Source organism: Pectinophora gossypiella, chromosome 20 (genome assembly GCF_024362695.1).
Source record: "Pectinophora gossypiella chromosome 20, ilPecGoss1.1, whole genome shotgun sequence".
NCBI classification, from domain to species: Eukaryota; Metazoa; Arthropoda; class Insecta; order Lepidoptera; family Gelechiidae; genus Pectinophora; species Pectinophora gossypiella.
The window spans coordinates 5,969,224-5,997,123 of record NC_065423.1 but is presented as its reverse complement, the minus strand read 5'-3'; the positions used below and the strand labels follow the sequence as shown (position 1 = coordinate 5,997,123).

Sequence of the window (27,900 nt, the reverse complement as noted above, 5' to 3'; positions counted from 1 at the left end):
TTCGTTTAGTGTGATTGTTGGGCCTTACACCTATAAAGGCGTCTTGATTCTAAGGAAGAGAGCTTACCTCTGTCCTCTAGCTATCCCAAAACAAAAAACTATAATAAAATAAGACAAAGAAAAAGACATGTTACAAATTCCAAAATATTGAAATGTTTTTCGTGCAACCTTTTGTTTTGACGTGACTTATCGTAGATTTGCCGCAAATGGCATTAACTGCTTGGCCGGACAAATGGGGAGCGCTGAAGGCTGTCACCCGGTACAAAATTTAAGACAACAGGCCTGAGGGTGCCCAGTCGCGTTTTATGCAACCGACGGAAACCAAAATTACTGACATATTAATATTATAATTTCTATTATTTTGGTTTTCTTTTTATATTTTCAACCTCGTAAGATCTAGATTTCTAGACAATAGTAAAACAATGGGGTTTGGGTTCAAAATCTACACTGGGCCTTGCGATTTTAAATGTCATGTTATTTGTCTGTAAAACCACGCCAAAACGAAAAAGAAACACGACCAACTTAATTGTCTTTGTTATTGGCCTTAGTCCTCCTACTCATTGAGTTCGGTGCTCTTGTCTCCGGAGCTGTAGCCGAGGCCCGGCTGGTTCTGGTACTGTGTCATTATGAAGTGGGAGCCGCGCTCCCCTATCATTATCACTGTGGCCGCCGTGTTACCTAAGAGTACAGACATACAGGGTGTTAGTGACATCGTTGAGCTCGGTGGCGCAGCAGTAAACGCGCTCGGTCTGCGATTGTTGAAGTTAAGCAACTTTCGCAAAGGCCGGTCATAGGATGGGTGACCACAAAAAAAAATAAGATCATCTCGAGCTCCCCCATGCTTCGGAAGGCACATTAAGCCGTTGGTCCCGGCTGCATTAGTAGTCGTTAATAACCACCAATCCGCATTGGGTCTGCGTGGTGGTTTAAGGCCCGATCTCCCTATCCATCCACAGGAAAGGCCCGTGCCCCAGCAGTGGGGACGTTAATGGGCTGGTGATGAATGAATGAGTGACATCGTAACGAAAACTTTGAGGGATGATTAAAAGACCATTTGAGTTAATTCTGAGTTAATATCAAGTGAAGTTTTCCATCGCAAAAGTATAGAATTAAAAATAATTTAAATAAAAAAAGGTATACTATAGAGAATGTCATACTATTAGCATAAGGCCTGCTATTTGTTTACCTATAGTTATAAATGCTTTTGATTTCATTTTTGAAACTAAAAAATAATCATGAATATTAACTCAGAATTATGGTCTGAATCATCCCCCTTAGTATTCGTTACGATGTCACCAACACTTATAAGTGTGAGTGCGACTTAAGGTAGGAGTATACAATAGGAAATACCTAAAGAGATAAGTATTATTTCTGTACCTATTATGCTTTCTGCATACGGAGCTGGGACAACTTGATTCGTCTCAGGACGACGGATTTTATTTGAGATTTCTTACAAAATCCCTCGGCTTGCATTGCTTACTTTTAGAGTAGTCTATGGTGTTGGCGATTATCAGAAATGTAGATTTGGTTTCCCAGCAACTTTTAAGTGTTGATATCGACTCTGTATATATACTTATAATTGATTACAACATACCAGTAGTCACGGCCGGCATTATTGAAGCATCGATCACCCGAAGACCTGTAATCAATCACAACTATAAAATACCTGCTAATAATAACTTCCAGGACTACACAGCGCAAGACGTACCTTCAATCCCATGAACTTTGAGTTCAGTATCGACGACAGACATAGAATCGGACGCCGGTCCCATCTTGGCGGTCCCCACCTGGTGGTTCTCGGGTGCGGTGTGGTACCTGGTCAGACAGGACAGATACTCATCCGAGAGACCCTCGCTGCTGCCGCACTCAGAACCGAAGTCAGGTTTCACCTCTATGCCGTATTTTGTTTTTAGAATCTGTAAATGAAAATGTAAGTACTTTCCATTTTTATTCGCGTAAATTGAGCAAGTTGATTTTTGTATAAGTACCTCACTTAGCAAACCTAGTTAACATCTGTAAAGTGAAATTCTCACAAGCAGTCTTCTAGAAACAGTTCCAAGTCTGCCATTTGGCAGCTGCAGTATTTCTAATTGTTTATATATTTCCATAAAAGTATTTTAGTTTCCTGAAATGCTGTTCGTTGTTGAACCTTGCTTTGTATCTTGTCATAAAACTCCATAAGAAGTTTCCTATCATGATGTTCTTGGGTCTGAATAAGTATGTAGTTGTGACATGAGTCGTGTCAGGGGCCTATGGCGGCTTAATAGTAACCCTGACACCAGGGTTGATGAATACAGAATACATAACTTTATTAATGACATGTCGTTTCAAGTCAAATGCAAAAAGGTAAACAGTGCCAATAGGCAAAAACACCAATATTCCTAATATTATTACATATTGATGATGATGTGATCCAGCCGATTTCGGCTACGGCGACTGCTTCAACTCCGACGTTCATGTGCTCGCATGTGACTTATATAGTCAATCTTATTGGAAAAGATCCTCGCACATAGCTGGCATGTGAGCACACCACTTAAATATGTATAATTGATCGCCGTAAGCGGTCGGGCTTTCAATTCATCGCGCTTGGCGTCAAGCCCTAAGCGCCGTCGGACGTACATATTACTCACACCATTAATTATCAATAATTACATACAATATTGATTATCGATAACAATTATTATTAATATATTACTTTTTTGTCAATTACGACATGTTTTGTCATAAGCTCTTTTGTGTCATAAAATTGTTGTTCCAGTAGCCAAGACTTCAGTCTAGTTTTAAAGGTTGCAGGAGACGGCGCAAGTCGCACTTTTTCTGGTAAACTGTTATAGAGGAATGGTCCACGATGAGATCGGCCTTTCTTACAACTCACATGAGAAAAGAAAACTTACCGTAGCATTGGAAAGTTTGTATGCGATCCTCGCGCCTTCGCTGAGGGTTTTTACATCCATGTCGTCGTCGAAGTAGTTGGGCTGCAAGACTGGAGGCGCCAGGGGGTCTGTCGTGTTGATGGTGATGTAACCTCGGCTGCGCGGCTGCAGGTTGATTACTGATATCTTGATGATTTGTATGAATACTTATTACTTCAAATATATATACATATAAGCCCACGACGGTATTGTCAATCTTACTATTCCGAGGAACTAAGTTCCCTTTGCGTCACTGAGCTTCCTGTGACCATTATTATTATTGGCTATTACTAGACAAACATTTTTTTCTGAAAGTTAGACGGTAGTGTGGGTGAGAATGGTGGGTGTACTGTTGTAGATGTGAATATGTTATATACGAAAGGAATGCACGTGAATGTACGATAAGGTGCAAACGTCCAATCAGTTTCTTGCATATTAATAAATTAACTAGTTGCACTTAAGACCTCCTGGTTACATGTCGTTTCTGTAATAGACTAAAAACATTAATTTTATAATTATGCCAACTAATGTTTCATAATTTAACCACTGTTTACAAATAATTCGCTGGGCTCAGTGACTAAACTTTTGCTCTTTGATTGTACCTCAAGTGAAATCTCCATGGAACGGGAGAAATTATAATAATAAAGTGAGCAGCAATCTTGACGGTCAGCATAGCGGGTATGTTTTTAATGTGCGTAAATCACATTACAATATTGTTTTTTTAGATTAATTGCTTCAATATGGCCTTTATAACCCCTCAGGTATTTATATAAAATCCCTTACGTAAAAGATCTCCTGGTTTCAACAAGCGCATCATCCTGCATCTCCCCGCTGGAGCAATCGGAAGAATATCCTCGGAAGAGTAATTGGATGTCCGGGTGCTGGCCGCTCGCTGGCGCGTACTTGGTGTTAACTATGCCGGTCGTCTGGAACCAGAAAGTTATGTTATGTTATGTAGTTATGTATGTTATGGGTTTTGTTTATATTCACTGCCTACATAAAGACCGATAATTATAATAAGCCCTGTGGTAACGTGCGATCAGAGACATCGGTCATAATGGTCCATCATGTGTGGAAAAAGACTCAATCTTCCCTTGGTTTCTACTTTGATTCTATTACAGTCCAATATAGAAGATTTATTAGGTATGCCTGGGTATTACACTTTCTTGGTTCTTAATGAATGTTGTTCAGTATGAAAAAGAGGAATACCTGCGCCACTCCAGTACCAGACAAAGGCCCGTCTCTGAGCAGCAGATAGGTCATAGCACTCGCCCAGTTCAACTGATTGATTTCGGCCTCATTATTCAGCACGAAGTCAAGGTTCACTCCGACGTGGTTCTGAAGATTCTGCCCCACTCCGGGCAGGTCCATTATGGTGGTGATATTGTACTTGTCCAGAGTGGCTTTGGCACCGATCCCTGAGAGCTGCAGTACTTGGGGCGTGTTTAGTGGTCCTGCTGATATGATGGCCTGGAAACAGGAATGAGTATGTATGTTTTACAGAATAGTTCTTTAGTTCGAATGCGCTTCGTGTAAGTGTTGATTGGTCCGCAGAATGTTTCTTCTAAACCAAATCCAGGTTGCTATCAGGTACAGATGTTGCTAAGTTGCGGCTTTAAGAAATTAAGTTTAATCGTCTTTCTTTCATACACTGAAGAGAATAGTTATTTATCCGGATAAATAGTGAAGTCCAAAAATACATTTCCCAAGGCACTCACCTCCTTTGTAACCTTAACAGTCTTCTCCTGGCCGCTTCTAAGATCAATATAGTCGACGCCAGTCACCTTCTTAGTGAGGGGGTCAACCACCACTTTGGACACTTGTGAGTGGAACACAACGTGAAGGTTCTGACGGTGGGACACCGGTCGCAAGTAGCCGCGGGCAGTCGTGTAGCGGGATCCGTTGCTGAGTTTGTAAGGATGAAAGTTAGTGACATCCTAGCTCGATTCCTGCGGCCACGATGTCGTACGCAAGTGGGGGTGCGTAGCGGAACTTTAAATAGAAGATAAATATCAAACACGAAATATGTAATGCGAACGGATGTAAATAAGTACCTACCTAGTTAAAAGTCTACGAAAACAATTCACTACACACTTCATATAAAAATCTCGTTCTTACCGTGGTTAGAACGAGATAGCGGTATATATGCCGCTATACCCCGTGCGTACAAGCGAAATAGACAATCTGCCCGCACTCCCCCACTCCTTAACAGCTTAAACAGGCGAAAGTGGTCCCCACCGGTCATGCAAGCTCGCAATGGTGCGGGGCAGAGAGTGTCCCTTCTGTTCGTCTAATTTAATGTAAACAGATAGTTACGTAATGTATGATGGTCTGAACCTCACCTGCTGCACCGGCATAGGCCCGCCGGTGCCGTGATGTTCCTTCGAGACGACGGTGCCAATCTGCTTGTTGTCCTCACTCATCAGGAAGTAGGGCAGCACTTCGCTCCACGACCAGCCCTCAGCCCCGCCCGCCGCCCACCCGTCGAAGTCCGCCGGGTGACCACGCATGTACATCATGCCGTTTATTGCTGAACATCCACCTGAAATTAATAAATATATTATTTAGTACTATGACAGAGGGATTGTATCATTTCTAACATGATGGACCAATGTTAAGGGCGATAGGATCCCTAGTCACCATAAGTTATATCATAATATTCATAATCATAATAATAAAAAAACACTTTATTGCACACAAATTCACAAAACATTTACAGGATAAACTTATTCTAAGGTGGGCAAAGGCGGCCTTATCGCTAAGAGCGATCTCTTCCAGACAGCCTTCGGCAGAGGATATAGTACAGTACAGTAGTAGTGTGTAGTATTCATCTTAGAACTTCGTATCAACAGTTACTGCAAGTCTTTGATTACTTGTGGCGTCTTGGAAAATAAACTGAACATGCTTTCAACTTTCAAATATGACATACCTAACATTTTAGCTCTCGGCCAATAGCACCTATGGTCCTCCGTGTCCAGGCAGGCCTTCTCCTGTGGCTCGGTGTAGTAACTCCAGTCCGTGTCGTTCCTCCACCAAAAAGCCGTCATCCATGATGGCATTGACGAGAGCGTCGGCTCCTCTCCGCCCGCTTCTAACAGCAGCACCTGGATTTGTCGGTAATGGTAGCTTCTTACAATATAACTCTTATTTATTTATAAGTAAACCAGTGAAGAGCGGTTAGTTGCCGTTCTATGCGTAGTATTATTACTTATTTACAGCTTATACTAAGTATTTTTGTAGAGATCCCGTATGTTTGGTAGCGCTTCGCTCGCACGCGTTACCACGATTGTTACCTATATGGAACTAATATTTAAATTATAGGTTTTTCTAGTTATGATTTATAAAATTATGTATTTTCATAATTAAGACAGGTAATGGTACGATTTCATAATATATTTTTTAATCATTATGTTAATTGACGTTATGGAAAGGCATTTTAGTTGTCTTATCTAGCCTAAATTGCCCGACAACTGGGCAAAAGCCTCCCTCCATTTCTTCCAGGACTCTCTCTCCAGTCTCAGTTTTAGTTGTATGGAATATAAACTTCCATATAATTCATAAAGGCCTACCTTCCACTGCGGGTTGGCAGACAACCTAGCCGCAACAACAGACCCGGCAGTACCACCGCCTATGACCACAAAGTCGTAGCTGTCATCGGCCTGACGATCCAGTGGGAATCGGTTGCAAGGGTCCGCGAGGTCGCAGCGACCTAGAATGAACCTCCTGAGGATCAGCATAAACATGTACGTCGTGCCATAGCACGTGCCGCCTAGGTCCGGCCCTATATCTGTGATGGGGCAGGCGCAGGGCTGGAACATAAAATAGTAGTGTTAATCAAGAAAATCGTCGTCATAACTTATAATTTTCCCTTTCGTGCTATTTGTACCTATTATGCTATCAGTCTGAGACAGAAAATGCTACACCGACAAAAACGTGGCTCTTAAATTGATGATGATGATGCTATCTGTCCCTTTTATTTAGGTAGGTAAGCCATTGTGTTAAAAGAATTTGCGTAAATTGATTTCAAAGAGTATAAGAGTGACATCGTAACGAATACTGAGGGGGAATATTCAAACCAAGATTCTGAGTTAATATCAAGTAGAATTTTCCGTGGGAAAATTCATGTTTTTTTCTAGTTTTTTAAATTATTTTCAATTTTATATTTTTGCGATGGAAAATTCCACTTGATGTTAACTCAGAATAACGAGCTGAATCATCCCTCTCAGTATTTGTTACTACGTCACTTACACTCCGTACAAGTACATACGGGTGTTAGTGACATCGCAACAAATACCTACTGAGGGGGAAGATTTAAACCATGATTCGAAGTAAAGAAAATTGTGTTTTTTAATTAATTTCAGTTCCATACTTTTGCGACGGCAAATTCCTTTTGATATGAACTCAGAATCATAGTCTGAATCATCCCTCAAACGTTACGATGTCACTAACACTCTGTATAGGGAAGGAAGTACCGGAAGTGCTGGTTTCCATTATTTTAATATCTTTACATGACATGACTCATGTAACGACTACGTACTTACATCAGTAAGTAATAACCGGGACTAACGGCTTAACGTGCCTTCCGAAACACGGATCTTTTTCCTTTTCGGACAATCAGGTGATCAGCCTGTAATGTCCTAACCAAACTAGGGATCACAAAGTGATTAAAAGTGGTCATGTCAGGGGCCTACGACGGCTCAGTAATAACCCTGACACCAGGATTGATGGAGCTGGTAATTCACCTCACAATCCACACGATAGAAGAAGAATATCTTTATGAGTTTTACCATTGTAAGTACTTATTACAGAGACACGATGACAGAAAACCAGCGCCGCGACTCGTGCCGTGGCTTGTGCTGAGTGAGGTCCTTTAGATATGCCTCCACAGGCAAGTAAACCATTACATAAAAAATACCAACATCTTATCAACATTTTCTTCTTCAGCTCTATTATAACACGTGTAAGCGTTAAACGTAATTGTAAACAGTACTTAATCCAAAAACTTGAGAAATAAAGGCGTGTCACCCCATACATGATTGAAATCAAATTATCCAATAAAAGTCAAAATAATGAAAAATTTATTTCATTATCATTCGACAATAAACTCCTTCTTTTTTGAAGTCGCTTAAAATTATGATTTTAGTATATTCTATAGGTACATATTATAATGTAATGTAAGATTAACTTACCTCTAAGAAATTGACTCCGTTCAGCGACATTGTGCTGAGACTATGCTACTATAAGTATGTTCTTCTGAAAAGAATTATAAAATATATTAATATGTACAGCACGTCGTAGGTAAGTATGTAATGGTCAGTAACTAAACATGTACTACGTGAAACGCTTTAGCAGCGCTAATTCTCAGAAGTCGATTTAAATTGTCAGGTAAAATATAAAACTAATACTGACTTTATTTTACTAATATTATTTTAAATATATAAATATCTACGAGTTATATATATTGGCTATATGTATATTATATATATAAATAATTAAAGTATATTACTGTTACATAAACTTGTGCCTGAAATTACTAAAGTATTAGTTAGAACCATACGTTTCAAGTCAGCTTAAAAAAAATACAAAATATATTAACCTCCCTATACAAAATTTGTAAAAGATATACCTTAAGAACAATACTGAATATTGTCCACAAACACGATTCACCAAGAAGACAACTAGGTAAAACAAAAACTGTTCATAGACGCGCGCACCAGAGGAGGCGTGAGCGACGAAGACACGGTATGCGCATGGGTATCCTCTATTTATATGGAGATGATCCACCGCTGAAGTTTTAGGTATTTATTATTACTTACTTACCAGTGACAAATCCCCCTTGATGTCACAGTTATACAGTTTTTGCAACGTGTTTTTTTGAAATCGCACTCTATTTTTTATCCTTTGATGGGTTTGCTCTTGGCTCCAGACTTGCCCGAAGGCATTGACGAGGCCTAAGATGGAGCAAGCCCAGTAGGTGCCTGTTCACACTGGCCTTGAAAATACTCAGGTTATATGCAATCGGAAATACAGAAGGCGGCAAAGAATTCCACTCCCTAGCAGTGCGCATAATGAAGGACAATGCGAAGCGCTTTGTGCGAATATTTGGGATAACCACCAAATGAGGATGGAACCCGGCCGTACGTCTAGAAGTCCGAAGATAAAAGGGGGATGATGGAATAAGCTCGTGTAGACCGCGGGTACACACCCCGAAGTGAAATCTGTAGAATACCGACATACTGGCGACTTTTCGCCGATGTGCTAAGGAGTGTAGCTTAGCTGTTAGCCGCGTGCTGATCATCCTCTTGGGTCTGCGCTCCACTGAGTCCAAAGCGGTAAGGTGGTATTTAGCTGAGCCGTCCCATAAATTACTGCAATATTCCAGACATGATCGGAATTGAGCTTTATACAGTATTAGAAGCTGTCCAGGTGTGAAGTAACGCTCAACCTTGTTGAGGACGCCCAGATTTTTGGTCGCAGTTTGAGCTTTCGACTTAATAGAGGTGCCGAAGTCAAGGTTAGACCTTAACTCCATGCCAAGGAATTCTAGGTTGCCGGTAACAGGTGCCTAATGACTTCCGAGAATTTGTACAAATGTTTAGTTCCAACCGAGTAGTTAATGCCATCTGCGGCAAATAAGTCACGTCAAAAAAAAATTACAAATTTTTAGACTGACTTACCTACTTACTATCTTAGTCTCCAGTCAAAAACCTTTAAAAAGTTAAAGAAGCCAGTAAATAAGTATGTCCAGTAAAAGTAGTACTTGTTTCATATTTTTCTTGTTGCTTTAATGTGGCTCTTCTAGACCCTTGGACACTTACGATAAGCGATATAATGAATATGTGACGGAAAATAAATTTAAAATTACATGTGTTGCTCTTGCAGTTTCTCGACTTTTCTTCTCCTCAGCCATAACACTTTATTAATGACGTAGATTAATAAATCGACCTCCGTGGTCCAGTGGTTGAGCGTTGTGCTCACGATCCGGAAGTCCCGGGTTCGAATCTCGGTAGGGCAAATCATAAAAATCTCTATGATCACTAATTTGATTAGGACATTGCAGGCTGATTACTCGATTGTCCAGAAGTAAGATGATCCGTGCTTCGGAAGGCACTTTAAGCCGTTGGTCCCGGTTACTAATTACTGGTGTAAGTAAGTACACGTTACATGAGCCATGTCAGGGGCCTTTGGCGGCTCAATAATAACTCTGACGCCAGGGTTGATGGGGTTGGTAATTCACATCACAAAAGCCGGTCAACTTCGAGTTTGACTCATGCACCGATGGTACCGAAGTTGACTTTGCCATTGAAACCTATTGCCCCCATACATTCCACATAGCTCGCGATTAGTTTACCACGTGGAAATATGTTTGTAACCGCAAAAAACATATTTTTTTGTAATAGAATAACAAATTAACTTTTTGGATTTTTCCTTTAAGTACCTACTTGTGTTTTTGATGATTGTAAGAAGGTCTATGGAAAGTACTCTATAGGTTTTTGTTACCGTACAAACTAATAAAAATCTATGAAATTGAGGCTGAAAATGGCCGCATGTTTGGATTGGACTGTGTTAATTTAGAAACTTTATTTTTTTTTCACAGATTCGATTCGATACCTCCATGCGTTCTCGAAAACAAACGCTTGACAGACAGACTGACGGACAATATTAAAGTAATTCTATAAAGGTTACGTTTTTAACGGCCTCCGTGGTCCAGTGGTTGAGCGTTGTGGTCACGATCCGGAGGTCCCGGGTTCGAATCCCGGTGACACACAAAAATCTCTTTATGATCCCTAGCTTGATTAGGACATTGCAGGCTGATCACTCGATTGTCCAGAAGTAAGATGATCCGTGCTTCAGATGGCACGTTAAGCCATTGGCCCCGGTTACTACTTACAGAAGTAAGTACGTGATTGTTACTTGAGCCACGTCAATCCTGCCACTAGGGTTGATGACGGTGGTCATCTACCTCTCCACCCACACGATAAGAAGAAGGATTCCGTTTTTCCCTTTGAAGTTCGGAACCCTAAACCTTCAATACGCTTATTTATAAATGATTATACTGTCTGCTGGAGGTATGTTCAATTGTTATTCAATTCATCCGTTACGTTCTGGGTAGACTAACGAAATTATCAGCCGGGTCTGCATGACAACCGCGCCGCGCACGTTGAGCGCTTCGACCAATTAACGATACGAATGCTACCATAATGTCAAACGGCTATTGGTCGAGGGCCTCGATATAATTCGCGTCGCGCTCGGCGCGGCTGGCGTGCAGAGTCTACAGGAAGTGGTAAAAAAGCTCTGACTTTTTTAACACCAACCAGGCGTGAAATCAACATTTTAAGGTACCTAATGCGAACAATAACATTATGCATATTACATACATACATAGTACAAAGTCACGCCTATTTTCCTAGTTTTCACGCATATTACATATTTAAAACATTTTTTTTAAATTACAATTTAAACAATTCCTCGGTTCCGCTTAGTCTTGTTTTATAGTAAGTATATTTGTTTATGTAATTTGATCATCGCATTAGAATATTAGTTAGGGTCCTTAGCGTAACGGCCACCAAACCGTCTCTGGTTTGGGTTCAATTCCCAGTCGGGTCAATTTAATTCCATAACACACGCACCTTCCTACTTAAATAATTAGCCGATTAACTTAGATATTTTTTTTATTTTAATAATTAACTTACCCGACTTTAATCCCAAATTGCGGTAGGTAATTAACGTTTTCTAGTATCGTGTAGTAAGATGATCCGTGCTTCGGAAGGCACGTTAAGCCGTTGGTCCCGATTACTACTTACTGATGTAAGTACGTAGTCGTGTAGAGCCATGCCAGGTGCCTATGGCGGCTCATAAATACATAAACTGCCTATATACGTCCCACTGCTGGGCACAGGCCTCCCCTCAATCAACCGGAGGGGGTATGGAGCATACTCTACCACGCTGCTCCACTGCGGGTTGGTGGAGGTGTTTTTTTTTACGGCTAATAGCCGGGACCAACGGCTTAACGTGCCCTCCGAAGCACGGAATCATCTTACTTTTTCGGACAATCAGGTGATTTAAGCCTGAAAAGTCCTTACCAAACAAAGGACAGTCTCACAAAGTGATTTCGACAATGTCCCCATCGGGAATCGAACCCGGACCTCCAGATCGTGAGCCTAACGCTCTAACCACTAGACCACGGAGGCTGTTATTATGATTATGGCGGCTCAACTAATAATAACTTTGTAAGTACAGGTTTTTGTGCATCAGATGGCATCGGCACTTTCTAATAAACCCAAAACTCGCCCCCCCCCCCCCCCCCCCCCCTTACACACACACACAAGAAAAGATGAAAAGAAAAGTTTTTAGAGCGTATGTAGCTGATAGGGCGTCGCCGCAATACGACGCCCGGACACATCGCCCTGTATCTGCAACAAATATGCGAGGGCTACCGAGATAAGCACGGGCTCGGTTACGCTAGTCCCAAATCAAAACTTGAAAGTCCGCTTCGCGACACTAAATGTTGGTTCACCGAAGGAACTTGCGGAGCTGTTCCACAGACGGAGTGTGTACATTGGGTGTCTACAAGAAACGAAATGGCGGGGATCTTAAGCGCGGAATATTGGCGAGGGTTATAAAATGATGTACCTAGGATCATCTGAGGGTCAAAATGGTGTGGCTATAGTCGTCAGTCAGAATCACTTGGACAATATAGTGGAAGTTAAACGGGTAAATGATCGAATTATGTGTGTGAAGATTCATATTGAAGGGGAAGTGGTTAACTAACAAATTGTTATCCATCTATGCTCCACAAGTCGGATGCAAAGATACCGTAAAAGAAACTTTCTTGACTGCACTTGAGGATGTTCTACAGCAGATACCGAGTAGCGTAACATGTGTGATCGGTGAAGACTTAAATGGCCCCATAGGTGCAAAATGTTACAAATTCAGACGAGTACACGGAGGGCACGGATACGGTGGAACAAACGAAGCTGGAAAGACGATACTTGCTACTGCCATTGCCCACGAACTAGCCATCGTCAACAGTTTCTTCAAGAAGAAGCCGGATCACCTTATCACATACAAGCGTGGATCCCTTAGTTTAGTAAGTAATATAGTAAGGAAATATTTGCAAAAGACTCTTAGCGATTTCTTTCTGACAACCATAAGGCGAGGAAATACGTAAAATTTAAAAGATTGCGGGTACATACTATGAGTACAACTTACCAATAAATACATGGACAATAATAAATAAATACGTATTACGTATTTATTAGTGATGTGCCGGATCGTTAAAAATTTATATCCGCGGATACGGATCTGAATACGGATATTTAGTGTAAAGATCCGCGGATACGGATACGGATACGGATCTTTATTTTCTTAAACAAAAAGATTAAAGTTTTAGTTATTTCATTGTTATAAAAGTGATATTATATCTTGCTTTCATTATAAAGATCTATGTATCTAAATGTTTGCAACATAAAGGTGCCAAATATTTGATTTTAAGAAATAAAAACAATCCGAATGGAATTTTATAGCCTTTTTATTTAATAATTTTACTGGGTTTTACTGCGTACTTAAATTAAAATGTTTATACTATTATAACATCCAGCCAATGTCATTACTTATTAGAAATATGATGTTCCATCCTTCTTTTTTCGCTTTGATCTTCTATTTTTGCAAGTTTTTACCACGCATTTCCCCGTGTCGCCAGTTCGGCGCCTAATCGCGCACTGACGTAAAGAACTGTCAACGTCGCTATATTAACAGTAACTTTGCGTCCCACTTTTTGAGGGCTGATGTTCAATCTACGGTAGTAGTAAATCTGTGTTATTTTTTCTTAAAATTTGATATGGTATATGGTAAAAGTAAAAACATTACTATTTTCAGTTTCCTTTTTCACTCCTTTTCCTATCAATGTTTTCACCTCTACTTACTTATTGAATGTTTGTGCGATGGTGAATCCCGTAATGTTGTCACCATTGAGGTCTGTGGTAGGTGGGTATCCTAGCTCGATGGCCGCGGCCACGATGTCGTGCGCAAGTGGGGGTGCGTAGCGGAACTGGAAAAAGGCAAATATCAAACAGACTTAAAATAAGTAAGTGCACAAATAAGGCAAGAAATACCTACCTTATCTACAAAAACATATTGAAAAAGCGTAACACGATTAGAATGACAGCAGGACAAATTTATTATATCGATTAGTACGAAGAGACATCTCTCGTGTCTTTTCTAAAAGCTTATATCGGTACGGGGCCTGTTGCGGTGTTGGGCCGGGGGTTTGTTTTTGTATTTTGACGAAGCTTGTGCGGATTTTATTATGTATGATTTGAATATGCTTTCCCTTATGAATGTTGGTACTGACGAAGCCTGTTGTGGATTTACATTCTGTTTTTTATTATTATTTTTTTAGGCTATGATTGAACTGTTACCCTTTGATTATACATGTAAGTATACGTAATTTATGATGGTCAGAATCTCACCTGCTGCACCGGCATAGGCCCGCCGCGGTTGTGATGTTCTTTCGAAACGAGGGTGCCGATCTGCTTGTTGTCCTCACTCATTAGGAAGTAGGGCAGCACGTCGCTCCACGACCAGCCCTTGGCCCCGTTCACCGCCCACCCGTCGTAGTCCGCCGGGTGACCACGCATGTACATCATGCCGTTTATTGCTGAACATCCACCTGGAATTAATAAATACATTCAATGAGTGATTTTTGTTTTTATAGCGCTTACCCTTGCTTAGGGAAACTCACAAAGAGAAAATTTAAATCGAAAACAATTTTGACTCAGACGGGACTTGAACACGCAGATCTTGTCAAGCCGGGACGAGTGTGTTAACCAGTACACCACCCGGTCTTCGTCCTGTCCAGTAAGTGATAGATAAAATAATCCCTTTAATCCATGTTCGTAACTGACCTTTGGTAACCAGATAACAATCGCGAAGAGAGGGTAGTTACACCCACAACATCTTCTTACTAACTAGCTGGCTTCGCCATTTATACCTTGCAAGAAGAAAAGGTAGTATAGAGATACTTACCGTAACTATCAGTGCGCACTGCGGCGCGACTGAAACGTCAGAAATATCAGGGATTGTTTGTACTGGTTATAACAATGTATAGTACTTACTTATATTTTTATTGAACCTCCAAAGGTTTCCATTACATGAGGTGTGGTTCTTTAGGGAACTTCGGTAAGTACGTCTTAGTATTTTATTCCCGGACTTAGGTAGCCAATAGTTATTATTAAGTCGCTTATATTGTAAATAACGCTGTAAGCTTCCCTAAGACAATAAAATAAAATAATAAAATAATAATTAGGTAGGTATTCGTCTGATTAACGTACCTAACATTTTAGCTCGCGGCCAGTAGCACTTGTGGTCCTCCTTGTCCTGGCAGGCCTTCTCCTGTGGCTCGGTGTAGTAGTTCCAGTCGGTGTCGTTCCTCCACCAGAAAGCCGTCACCCAGGCTGGCACTGACGAGAGAGTCGGCTCGTCTCCGCCCGCTTCTAACAGGAGCACCTGGAATGGTTGGTAATTTTGGCTTCTTATAATACAACTGTAGCTATTATTTAAGTATTTATACACAGTACAGTCCAGTGATTGAGCGTTATGCTCACGATCCGGAGGTCCCGGGTTCGAATCCCGGTGGGGAAAAATCACTTTGTGATCCCCAGTTTGGTTAGGACATTACAGGCTAATCACCTGATTGTCCAAACGTAAGATGATCTTATTCTTCTTCGGAAGGCACGTTAAGCCGTTGGTCCTGGTTATTACTTACTGATGTAAGTACGTAGTCATTACACGAGTCATGTCAGGGGCCTATGGCGGCTCAGTAATATAATAACACTGACACCAGGGTTGATGGGGTTGGTAATCCACCTAACAACCCGTACGATAGAAGTATACACAGTAAGACAGACAAAAGACCTACTACATACACGTCGTATAACTTTATTGAGTGCCAGTTGTGTCCGCAGCTTCGCCCGCGCGGTTTTCGTGTTATGATGCACTTTATATTCAGTTTTATGTCCTGAAAGTGCAATCAGATGATTACGGTTATAAACTTTATAAGTAATTATAATAATAACTACCAACAAAATATACCAACGGTCGCTTAAGTCAATTATAAAATGTAGATATGTGAACAAAAAGGATCTGTATTTACAAAGATTAAAGAGTTTTTCAAGTGTTTTTTGTCCGTGGACTGCTAAGTAGGTAACTAGGTAAGTACGTCTTTAAACAAAATAAATCATTACGTAAAATTTAAAAACTTAAAGGCTTCGAGTACGACATCAGTTTGGAAATAGACTTTTATCTAGTTACAAGTATAAACTGACTGACGTAGGATCATTGATATGGACCCACGTTCGCCATACTTCAGCAATCCTACGCTAAGTATGGACAGTAGACGACTTAACTTTTTCTTTAATGTGACTTATTGTAAATTTGCCGCAAATAGCATTAACTATTCGGCCAGAGGCGACTTCACGACACTATCCCATTTTCAAGCTAACAGTTTCCTCGTAATATCTTCCTCATCATCATCTCCTTAGCATTATCCTGTTTTTCACAGGGCCCGCTTACCTAACCTGAAGGTTTGACAGGTCCAGTTTTTTACAGAAGCGACTGCCTGTCTGACCTTCCAACCCGCGAAGGGACCCTTAGTCGCGAAACCCGCGAAGGGAAAACCAGCCCAATACAGGTTAGGTCACATACCTCTGAAAATGCATTTCCCGGGAATGTGGGTTTCCTTACGATGTTTTCCTTCGCCGCTGAGCAAGTGATAATCATTTGCGATCCAAACATGAATTCGAAAACAAATTCGACAATCATTGGTTTAGGCCTGTGCTGGATTCAAACCTGCGACCTCAAAGTGAGAGGCAAGCGTTCTACCAACTGGGCTACCTCGGCTTTTTTTCGTGATATCATCCTCCACAACAATAATTATATAAAAATAAAATCATGATTTGACGAATAGGTACCTACCTAATGCGTTTTTTATGGTGATTATAAACGTTCATAATTCGTTCCCGCCTTAGGTAGAGACAAAGTTACCGCGACTAATTAGTGAGGTAAATATAATTAAGGCAAAAAAGTAATTTAGTTTTTATGTTCGGCAGTTTTTCAATCTGTTCATAATAACGTAGGTACGTGTATACATATAACAATTGCTACGAAATTACTCGTCCATTTTGATTGATATTAATTTATATTATAAAACAAAAAAAAAGAAAATTGCAAGATTTTTTTGTGACGTGACTTATTGTAGATTTGCCTCAAATGGCATTTACTACGTGTCCGGAATGCTTACGTTTTATGGTCGTTTTATCATCGCTTTCCATTTTTCCATCCAAAGTATAAAATAGTCATTTAAAAAATCGTTCCATACGCACTATATAATTAAATCCCAATAAAAAACCGGAAATGAACAACCGTAACCTTATTTAATAGAAGATTTGTTATCTACGTAACATGCCATAAAATTATGAACTGTTATTATTGAGCAATTATCTACGTGTAGAGTCATTGACATTGCCAGAATATCATGATCGAAATTATAAATATACCTAACATAACATACACTGCCTATATACGTCCCACTGCTGGGCACAGGCCTCCCCTCAATCAACCGGAGGGGGTACGGAGCATACTCCACCACGCTGCTCCAATGCGGGTTGGTGGAGGTGTTTTTACGGCTAATAGCCGGGACCAACGGCTTAACGTGCCCTCCGAAGCACGGAATCATCTTACTTTTTCGGACAATCAGGTGATTCAAGCCTGAAAAGTCCTTACCAAACAAAGGACAGTCTCACAAAGTGATTTCGACAATGTCCCCATCGGGAATCGAACCCGGACCTCCAGATCGTGAGCCTAACGCTCTAACCACTAGACCACAGAGGCTGTAAATATACCTAGATACTTACGAGTATTATTAGGTATTCCTAGTGGTGAGCTTTGGGCATAGCTGTTACCAACCAGGATGTTTTAAAGAAGATCAACTCAAGAGTAGGTACCTACTCTAACCGGTAAGAAGCGTGCATGAACATTTTGATCTCTTCTATCGTGTGGCTTGTGAGGTGATTTACCAACCTCATCAACCCTGGTGTCAGGGTTATTGAGCAGCCAAAGGCCTCTGACATGACTCATGTAACGACTACGTACTTACGTAGTAACCGGGACCAACGGCTTAACGTGCCTTCCGAAGCACGAATCGTCTTCCTTTCGGACAATCAGGTGATCAGCCTGTAATGTCCTAACCATACTAGGGATCACAAAGTGATTTTTGTGATATGTCCCCACCGGGATTCAAACCCGGGACCTCCGGATCGTGAGCCCAAAGCCGTTAACATTTAACAAACAAAATTTTGATGAGAGTGGACGACGCAGTCTTCCGTGGGAATTCCGTGGTCTCTGCGTACTCCAATCGAAAATAAGCGTGATGTTATGTATGTGTAGGTAATTTCCTTTCCTTAGTCCTTCCTAACTCCTAATTAGATTTGTTCAATTATTTACAGATGCGTCGTTCTAAGACAATATGCCAGGCAAAGCTAAGACTCGCTTTGACTAACAATGGTCGGATGCACGCATCGGCTGGTCACGGATGGTCAGTTGTTGTGAATGGGAGGCCGGGTGACCAGCGACGCGGACCTTGATGCACTAGTCCACATTCTCCAAGATTTCAGATTTACACGAATAGGTAAGTACAACGCTTCATATTCAATGGTACAGAATCTGAGCGGATGAACTGCATTCGCCAGATTGACAATCAGGCGCTATGGCAGCTAATAGTAAGTAAGTAGAATGAAGATGCGCAGTAATTGAAGACATTCAGTCCTCTCCGATTCCGTTCAAGTGGATGCATAGCTTAAGATGAAACTGAGCTCTACGCTTTTTAAAAATAATATTGCTAAATTTTCATTTTTTTATTTAATGTCCAGTACGACATGAGAATAAACCCCCGTACTATAACTGTAAAGGGGGCAGATGAAACTAATTAAGTGCCATCGGCCACCGGGGTGGTAAACGGCACCTAATTAGTGCCAACCACCACCCCAGTGGCAAGCCTAAAGAGGGCAGATGGGAATATAGGTATTTTTGTAGCGATCTGTTATGAGATGTAATTTATAAAGGCCTACCTTCCACTGCGGGTTGGCAGACAACCTAGCCGCAACAACAGACCCGGCAGTACCACCGCCTATGACCACAAAGTCATAGCTGTCATCGGCCTGACGATCCAGTGGGAACCGGTTGCAAGGGTCCGCGAGGTCGCAGCGACCTTGAAGGAACTTCCTGATGATCAGCATAAACGTGAACATCTGGCCATAGCACGTGCCGCCTAGGTCCGGCCCTATGTCTGTGATGGGGCAGGCGCAGGGCTGGAACATAAAATAGTAGTGTTAATCAAGAAAATCATCGGCATTATACTTTTCCCTATCAAAGTATTTGTCCCTTTTATTTGGGCCATCGTGTTAAAAGAATTTGCGGCAGACGTACCAAAAGGAGGTACCAGGTCTAGTCTAGAAGGTATTTATATTAAAATCGTAAACAAAACTCTTTCAAATACTCTTTTTTTTTAAATCTCCAAAAGACTTACCAGCTTAAGCTATAGAATAATCTTTAACTGGTTACTAAAACGTATAATATTAGTAGGTAAGTAAGTACTTATAAATATATCTCTGCACAAAAGTGTTCAGACTCATGCAGCTGCTAATGACTATGTACAAGAGATTCAATAGAATTAAAGTAGGACACAGTCACACAGAAATACAATAGTATTTAGAAAAGCAAACCTAACAAACAACGCGTTAGTAGTTAACCTTCACGGGCTGTGGTAGAAAGTAAATCTGGAAATACCTAGGAATACTAAACTTTCCCTGCACACACATCCATGTTGGATTAAGTACTTATAAGGAATTAACTTTGCTAGGGAAATCCCGAAATTTTTACCGGCTCCATCTACGCTCTCCATTAAATCATAGTCCACACATTTTAGTGAATAACTTTGAAATGACATTTATGTAAGTTGCGTAAAATAATGCATGAGCCGCTTGGAGTGGGTGGGCTGGTTAGTTCCTCTGGTCTTCAGAATAGAACTCTTAAGAATATACATGTATGATCTGGGGGGTTAAAAGTCGACATCGAAGCATTTCATCTAAAAAGCAATATTGCAATTTGACATTTGCGCATATAAAAGTAAGTGCGCAATGCAAACAAATGTCAAAAGCAATATTGCTTTTTAGATGAATTGCTTCGACGTGGCCCCCAGATTTTAGTTATTACCAGATCCAGAGTTACCCCCCAGATCATTCCAAAATATTTAGGCCTACATTGTTTTTACCATTTTTTTTAGTAAAAGCCTTTGAAGTAATTAAATAAAACGTATTTCTTTCCCCATATAAGGTGGTTCAGGAAATACAACAATAATCATATAATTGCTATTATTGGCATTGCAAGATTCCTAGCTATTTCATTGTTATTAGCCAAACAAAGAGCTAAAAAGCTAATTGTTCTAATGACCCTATATCATAGGAGTAGTCATTTAATGTTGTTACTATTATTGATTACAATATGATTACGATAACAATCAATAATTACTATAGAATCTACTACTAATTGATGAGGTGCATTTGTTTTTTGTAATGTTACAAGTAATATTAGGTACCTACATCATAAAAGAACGTAGGTACATATTAGTAAGTAATAAAATACATATAAATAGGTACATATTAGAAGTAAATTTAAAAAACAACTTTATTTAACATAATATATTAGTATATTTGTTTTCAGTAATATGACTCATAACACTTTTTTGTCAAATGTCAAATAATGGTTCACGATTTTTTGTTCAGTATTGTTGAATAGGCTAAACCTACCATGCGTGATTTTATATGTAGGACACTAGTTAATATACCATTCATAATGTCTGAAATGATTGCTCCATAAAATATTATGACAAATATAAACGCTAGATTATGCACTTGCTAAAATATTACACATAATGGTGCTAATTCCTGTAAATACCATCTAATTTTATTTTAAGTTATATCTGTCATTTTCTTATCCGCCGAAAAGGAAAGGGACGGGTAATCGACAAGCATAAAATGGAACACACGTCAATTTTAAGCACAAATCTAAACCAACCGTCTAAAAATTTTACATCAGTCAATAACCCGACACATTCATTTACTCATTCTTCCTAAAATTAAGAGCTGTGAATCATCCGTCCCTTTCCTTTTCGACGGATATGAAAATGACGGATATAACTTAAAATAAAATTAGGCGGTGTCTCCAGGAATCGGGGCCAATACATAGCTATATATACCTACATAAATTCGAAAGAGGGACTTTCCAGGTTGTGTTCATCAGAAGCAGTGTAGATAGCGTTGTACAGCTTTAACGTGATAATTACCTATTTTTCTCATTAGTCGGGTACATATTTATTCCAAAATACTATGTAATAGCAGAAGCATTATGTACATAACATAACATAAACAGTCTATATACGTCCCACTGCTGGGCACAGGCCTCCCCTCAATCAACCGGAGGCGGTATGGATCATGCTCCACTGCGGGCAGAAGCATTATCTATATAATAATTGTCGTTTGATATTTGGATCACATTATGTATATAATTATTTTATTTATTTTACTCTACTACTAACAGTCTCCGTGGTGTAGTGGTTAGAGCGTTAGGCTCACGATCTGGAGGTACGGGTTCGTTTCCCGATGGGGACATTGTCGAAATCACTGTGAGACTGTCCTTTGTTTGGTAAGGACTTTTCAGGCTTGAATCACGTGATTGTCCGTAAAAATAAGATGATTCCGTGCTTCGGAGGGCACGTTAAGCCGTTGCTCCCGGCTATTAGCCGTAAAAACACATCCACCAACCCGCATTGGAGCAGCGTGGTGGAGTATGCTCCATACCCCCTCCGGTTGATTGAGGAGGCCTGTGCCCAGCAGTCGGACGTATATAGGCTGTTTATGTATGTATGTATGTACTCTACTACTCTTTATTTTGATCAAATTAATAATGGGTGGAAGATGTAATTGTAACTGGGTGCAATAAAAAAGGTCATCATTTATACCCAGAAACAAAGATAAAAGATGTATGTGTCTGTTGTCCATGAAATTAGAAGGTTAAACGAAGATAAATCTGTACAGCGCCATCTGTGTTGATTTTGAGGAGCGGGGCCTGGAAATCCCTCATTTTGGTGCTAAACGTGTCGCGTCACGCTTCACAACGTACCAAAATACTATTGTTATATTAAGATAATTATAAAGACCTGTGGCTGGTTACTACCTCGCCATCATGCATTATCATCTCCTAATGGTAATCAATACTAATACTGTATAATGATAATGAATTATGTTCACCCGGCAACATAAATCGTGACATAGAATATATTAAAACTGAGATTCTTATAACCAATCTCATTACATGGAGGCATGTAGGTACCTAGTTCAATACAATATTTACGCAACAAGTAATATAAGTACGTAATTATATCACCAGTTGCGTAAATATTAAATACAAGGTGTTAGTGACATCGTAACGAATATTGTGGGGATGATTCGGACAATGGTTCTGTTCTGTTTCTGGAGTTAATTTCAGGTGTAATTTTCCGCCGCAAATGTCATGTTTTTTTTTTAGTTCTTTTAAATTATTTTTAATTCTATTCATACTTTTCCGATGGAAAATTCTACTTGATATTAACTCACAATAAAGTGAGTCGTCCCCTTCAGTATTCGCTACGTTGTCACTTACACCCCGTATAAGCACGTACAGATGGCCATACATGTACCTATGGGTGTTAGTGACATCGTAACGAATAGATCGTCCCCCTCAGTATTCACTACGATGTCACTTACACCCCGTATAAGCACGTACAGATGGCCATACAAGTACCTATGGGTGTTAGTGACATCGTAACGAATAGATGATGAGGGAGATGATTCAAACCATGATTTTTGAGTTAACGGGATTATGGGCGTGTTGACTTTATGTAAGTATACTTATTATAATAATTGAGTAGTTTCCTAGGTCAAAGATAAATTATGAAATTTTGATTAAGTACTAAATAAAGACAAATCTGAAGGTGACAAAAAAGTTTTATTTTTTCTATTTTACTGATTTGTGAATTTTAATAAAGAAAAATATAATGTCGTAATAAGTATTTCATACAAATTCCATAGTAATTTCGTATTACGTTTAGTAAAAAGTAACTGATTTGACTAGTTGGAAACTACCCTACTCTTATCACGCTATGGTCGCAATTCGCTCCGTCAAAATAGTTATAAGTAAAATAAGTCGAAACGCAATAAATTAGTTTTAGCAATACCTTAGCATACTTAGCCTTTGCCGACTTTTAGTTTTTCCCTGTATCTGTGTGTGTCGTGTGTATAATAAAGTGTTTATTCATTCATTCGTTCAATAAAGCAGGCCGTCATAGCGTGTTTCTAGTTTAAGACTTATCTCAAACTAGATACCTTCCGGAGAAGTCAAAAATTCACGCTTCAATTATCATTTCGTGCTTACATGAAACGCTATGATAATGTTATCTTCCTATAGACAATATCGTTACGGCCACTCTACGGCTTTCCTATAAGTAATTGGATAAAATATGTTTTTCCTTGTACAGTATACAATCGGGAAGAGTGGAGGAATCAAGGGGAAGCCATTGCCCAGCATTGGGGTCAAATATGCTGGATAAGATAAGCATATACGTAGTAACATATCTACTTAATAAGTTAGTGGATAGTGATATGCGTCGGAGTTTAAACTCGTCTTCCGCGCCAAAAAAATGTAACTTCATTGTCAGTCAAGAAAAATAAGAAAGTATATAGTATAGTAGTACTATTAAGATAACTTACCTCTAAGAAAGTTACTCCGTTCAGCGACATTACGCTGAGGCACTATAATTATGTTATTCTGAAAAGAAATAAAAAATATATTAATATGTACTAACTAATATAATAATATATATAATAACTAATGTGCGGCACTGGATAAATTCCTAAAAAAACTATGATCTGGGAGCGCTATTGAAGGGTCGTACCCAACAGTCGAATCAAGTTTTCAGGTATTAATTATACAAAACTTGGCCTGGGTTTCTATTTTTAATATTATTTTGGATTCATCATCATCTCATCTCATCTCAGGCTTTATATCTTTATCAGATGATTCAAACAGCGTTATTTTTAAAACTTAAATATTAACGAAATAGATATAATTTTGGTAAGTTTAATTAAAACACAATATTGTGGGCGCGATGGACCCAGGATTTTCGTGGGCTGCGCACCGAAGACCATACTTAGGAATAGTTAAGTAACTTATTGTAATAGTATTTGAACATTACTTCAACATTCAATCACGTATACAATAGTGGAGTTAAACAATAAATTCAAACGAGACACATAATATAACGGGGCATGATTCTCTACACTTTGTACACTTTGTATTCACAGGCACGTAAGCTAAGCCCGTTACAAATACCTAGTACCTAAAGCTAAACTTAGAACACAAAAGGCTTACACAATTAGTATGTAAATCTAATAAAAGTACCACATTGGCTGAAAATAAACAGTGTTTTAAAATGATAATTACATTCGTCGTAGGCATTTTACATCTAGTGAGGTATACTATATATATAATATTCAATATCTCCTATACTTAAAGGTTGCCTGGAAGAGATTGCTACTTAGCAATAAGGCCGCTTATTGTACTAATTCTATTTCTCTTTTGTTTTGTATTTTGTTTTTTCCTGTTTGTGCAATAGAGTATTTGTTATGTTATGTTATGTTATATCTAAGTACCATAAACTCACGACCGTAACATCTAAAGGCATCTTTAAAACCATAAGAGACAACTTGCAGCCACTTTTTCACTGAGACTGACATGATGAATCGTATTATGTACTTAGCAGTGTTCATAATACTTATAATGGTCCTTTTGGACGAAATAAATAACCAATATTAAAATATATACAGGATGTTAGTGACATCGTAACGAATACTAAGGGGGATGATTCAGACCATGATTCTGAGTGGAATTTTCCATCACAAAAGTATAGAATTGAAAATAATTTGAAAAAACTAAAAAAAAACGTGAATTTTGCGACGGAAAATTCCACTTGACAAACTCAGAATCATGGTCTGAATCATCCCCCTCAGTATTCGTTACGATGTCACTAACATCCTGTATATGGGAATTGAATTGGATTTTTTGAAACTTACGCAAATCTATGGAAATTCCGGTTTTTCGTAAATATATGGATATTTGGAACACTGATAAGCGCGTAACGCATTGGCCACTTACTTTTATATGCGCAAATGTCAAATTGCAATATTGCTTTCCTAGATGAATTGCTGGGGACAGGGAAGAGTGGAAGAAGGGAAGAGAGGCCTTTGCCCTGCAGTGGGACATTGAGGGCTATTAGTAATAATAATAATAGATGAATTGCTTCGATGTGGCCATTTTAACCCCCCAGTTCATCGTTTCCATCTAAGTGAAAATGAAGCTGGAAGTCTCTTGTGGTGTCACAAATCCCATTAAAGATCACGGGTGTGAGTATTATGGTAAATACGTTGATTAGCGATAGGTATAAAAGCGATTTTACTCAGTGATTTCTGACGCACATACAATGATTCAAGAAGGTATCCAAAATTAAATCATCATCACCATCATCAGCCCATTAACGTCCCCACTGCTGGGGCACGGGCCTTCCCTATGGATGGATAGGGAGATCGGGCCTTAAACCACCACGCGGGCCCAGTGCGGATTGGTGGTTATTAACGAAATTAAATATTATTGAATTATTCTATGGGAAGGAAATAGACGTGAGTTTATGTAAATAAGGCTTTTTGATAAATTTAGGTAACACTAACCTGCGAAGTATTAAAAAAAATATGAGTTTATCAAACCTGCCCAGCTACCCGAGTTGAACAAACCAACTAATAAGGTATAATTTTAAGCAATTCACATGTATTTGTGTGTTTTCGGAAATATGTGACCTAACCAGTAATTGGGCTGGGTTTCTTTTTGGGTTGGAAGGTCAGATTTGTAGTCGCTTCTGCAAAAACCCGGACCTGTACTTTCAGGTTAAGTAAGTGGACCCCATGAAAAACAGGAAACGAGGAAATATAATAATAGTAATGTGTGTACCATTTTTTTAGTTTCTCTATGAATATAATGACGTAGGAACTCACGTTCGTAATCCTCACCGGGGTAGGCAGAGCTACAACTTACTAGAAAACAACAGGCCGAAACAATTTATTTAGAAGTTTTAATATGTATATTATTATGATTAACTGGGTGCTTTTATGTTGACAGGTTAGCAGCTTTTCGCGTAAAGTCCATCACCTTGTAGAACATAATCCATTAGTCGACTTCTCGACGTACCCGGGAAGGTGAGTAGCTGAATTTATATATTTTTGTAAGAGAGCGTATCTGCTATTATAATATATGTGCTCTGTAAATAGAGTAATCTGTCACCATAAGAATTCATCGCAGGTATTCATAGAGCGCAATACTCCTCCTACCTACCCCAATACGAAAGATAGGAGGAACTGGGGGGTTAAAATGGCCACATCGAAGCATTTCCTCTAAAAAAACAATATTGCTATTTGACATTTGTCAAATTGCAATATTGCTTTTTTCGATGAATTGCTTCGATGTGGCAACTTTAACCCCTCTGGTGGCGGGATTACGCGCTTCAGTTGTCTGACAACGGTGCTATTTCTAGCAGAAACCAACTCAATTTTGTCAACTCAACTCAAGTTTTAAAACTGTCAGTTTTAAAACTATTTCTATCTCTGATTTACACTCGGCGTAAGTGAAAGACAACTCAATTTTTAAAGCTGTCGGAATACAATAAAATTAGTGCGACAGATAAAAAAAAACGCAATTTCACTTTGTGATCCCTAGTTTGGTTAGGACATTACAGGCTCATCACCTGATTGTCCAAAAGTAAGATGATCCGTGCTTCGGAAGGCACATTAGGCTGCTGGTCCCGGTTACTACTTACTGATATAAGTACGTAGTCGTTACATGAGTCATGTCCGGGGCCTATGGCGGCTCAATAATAACCCTCACACCAGGGTTGATGAGGTTGGTAATCCACCTCGCAATCCATACGATAGAAGAAGAAGCGCGACAGCTTTAATTTTTTTAGATTTATTACCATTAGGTGTGCTCTAAATAGTTTTTTTTTCTACTAAGCCACTTACAAACCCATATCAAGATTTTCAGACAGGTTCTGACTAAGTGCCTTGGCAGTTAGAACTAATAAAATAACATTTTAATAACATGTTTTCTAAAGGATGTTCCAAGTTTTTTCACACGAAGTGGCTTGAGCATAACTAATTTAAATATGTTCGGCCTGGCAGATTTAATACGATTATTTTTAATGCTTGAAATTCGCTACTGGTACAATATTTAGGAAATGAAATACTGGCTTCCAAGGTTTTATTATCTTTGTTAATTTTATTTAAGTATTCTTTACTGTTTGGAATAATGTGTTTTTTACTTTAAATTACTAGTTATCTGACCCAACAAAAATTTATGTCTAAATACATCCATCGTTTGAAAATTATCGTCGCAAGTTGTCTATCATAAAAATCCCATTTGGTTTTTAGAAAAGGGCACACTCACATTTTTCCTGAATTTTAAAGGATTGTACAATTTTCCAACCAACAGCTTAATTTAATTTATATAATGTTACCTAAACGCGTCTGAAATCACTAAAGTGTTAAGATAGAGCTACACATTTCAAATCAACGTACACCCACTTTAGATTTATGACTTTAAAAAATAAATACAAATTATTACCTTTCCCAATCCTACACAAAAAATAGAGTTTGTTAAAAAAAATACCTTAAAAACAATACGGAATATCCACAACTCCACAAACACGATTCACCAAAAAGCAACTAAAACAAAAACCGCTCGTATCCGCGAAACGCGCGCGTTAGAGGAGGCGCGGGCAACGACGACGCGGTATGCG

General features: G+C 39.3%; 1 protein-coding gene across 1 annotated transcript; it reads right to left on the bottom strand.

Moving 5' to 3' along the window:
* Window positions 1–442: 442 nt before the first annotated feature.
* Window positions 443–27,900, bottom strand: LOC126376084 (glucose dehydrogenase [FAD, quinone]-like). Its single transcript, XM_050023255.1, has 14 exons — window positions 27,771–27,900; window positions 23,771–23,828; window positions 19,037–19,276; window positions 15,245–15,419; window positions 14,384–14,583; window positions 13,838–13,962; window positions 4,631–4,817; window positions 4,122–4,382; window positions 3,696–3,838; window positions 3,167–3,170; window positions 2,895–3,059; window positions 1,709–1,916; window positions 1,595–1,639; window positions 443–678 (listed from the first exon to the last, which is right to left on the bottom strand). The coding sequence occupies exons 2-14, from the start codon at window positions 23,798–23,800 to the stop codon at window positions 554–556; spliced, it is 1,908 nt and encodes a 635-aa protein (XP_049879212.1). The 5' UTR covers window positions 23,801–23,828; window positions 27,771–27,900; the 3' UTR covers window positions 443–553.

Coding starts and splice junctions, on each gene's coding strand:
- LOC126376084 (XM_050023255.1), bottom strand. CDS start 23,800: ATGTCGCTGAACGGAGTAACTTTCTTAGAG. Junction 15,420..19,036: donor CTGCCAACCCGCAGTGGAAG/GTAGGCCTTTAT, acceptor CAACCATTCCAG/GTGCTCCTGTTAGAAGCGGG. Junction 4,818..13,837: donor ATCGCACAAACATTCAATAA/GTAAGTAGAGGT, acceptor TTACAAACTCAG/CAACGGATCCCGCTACACGA.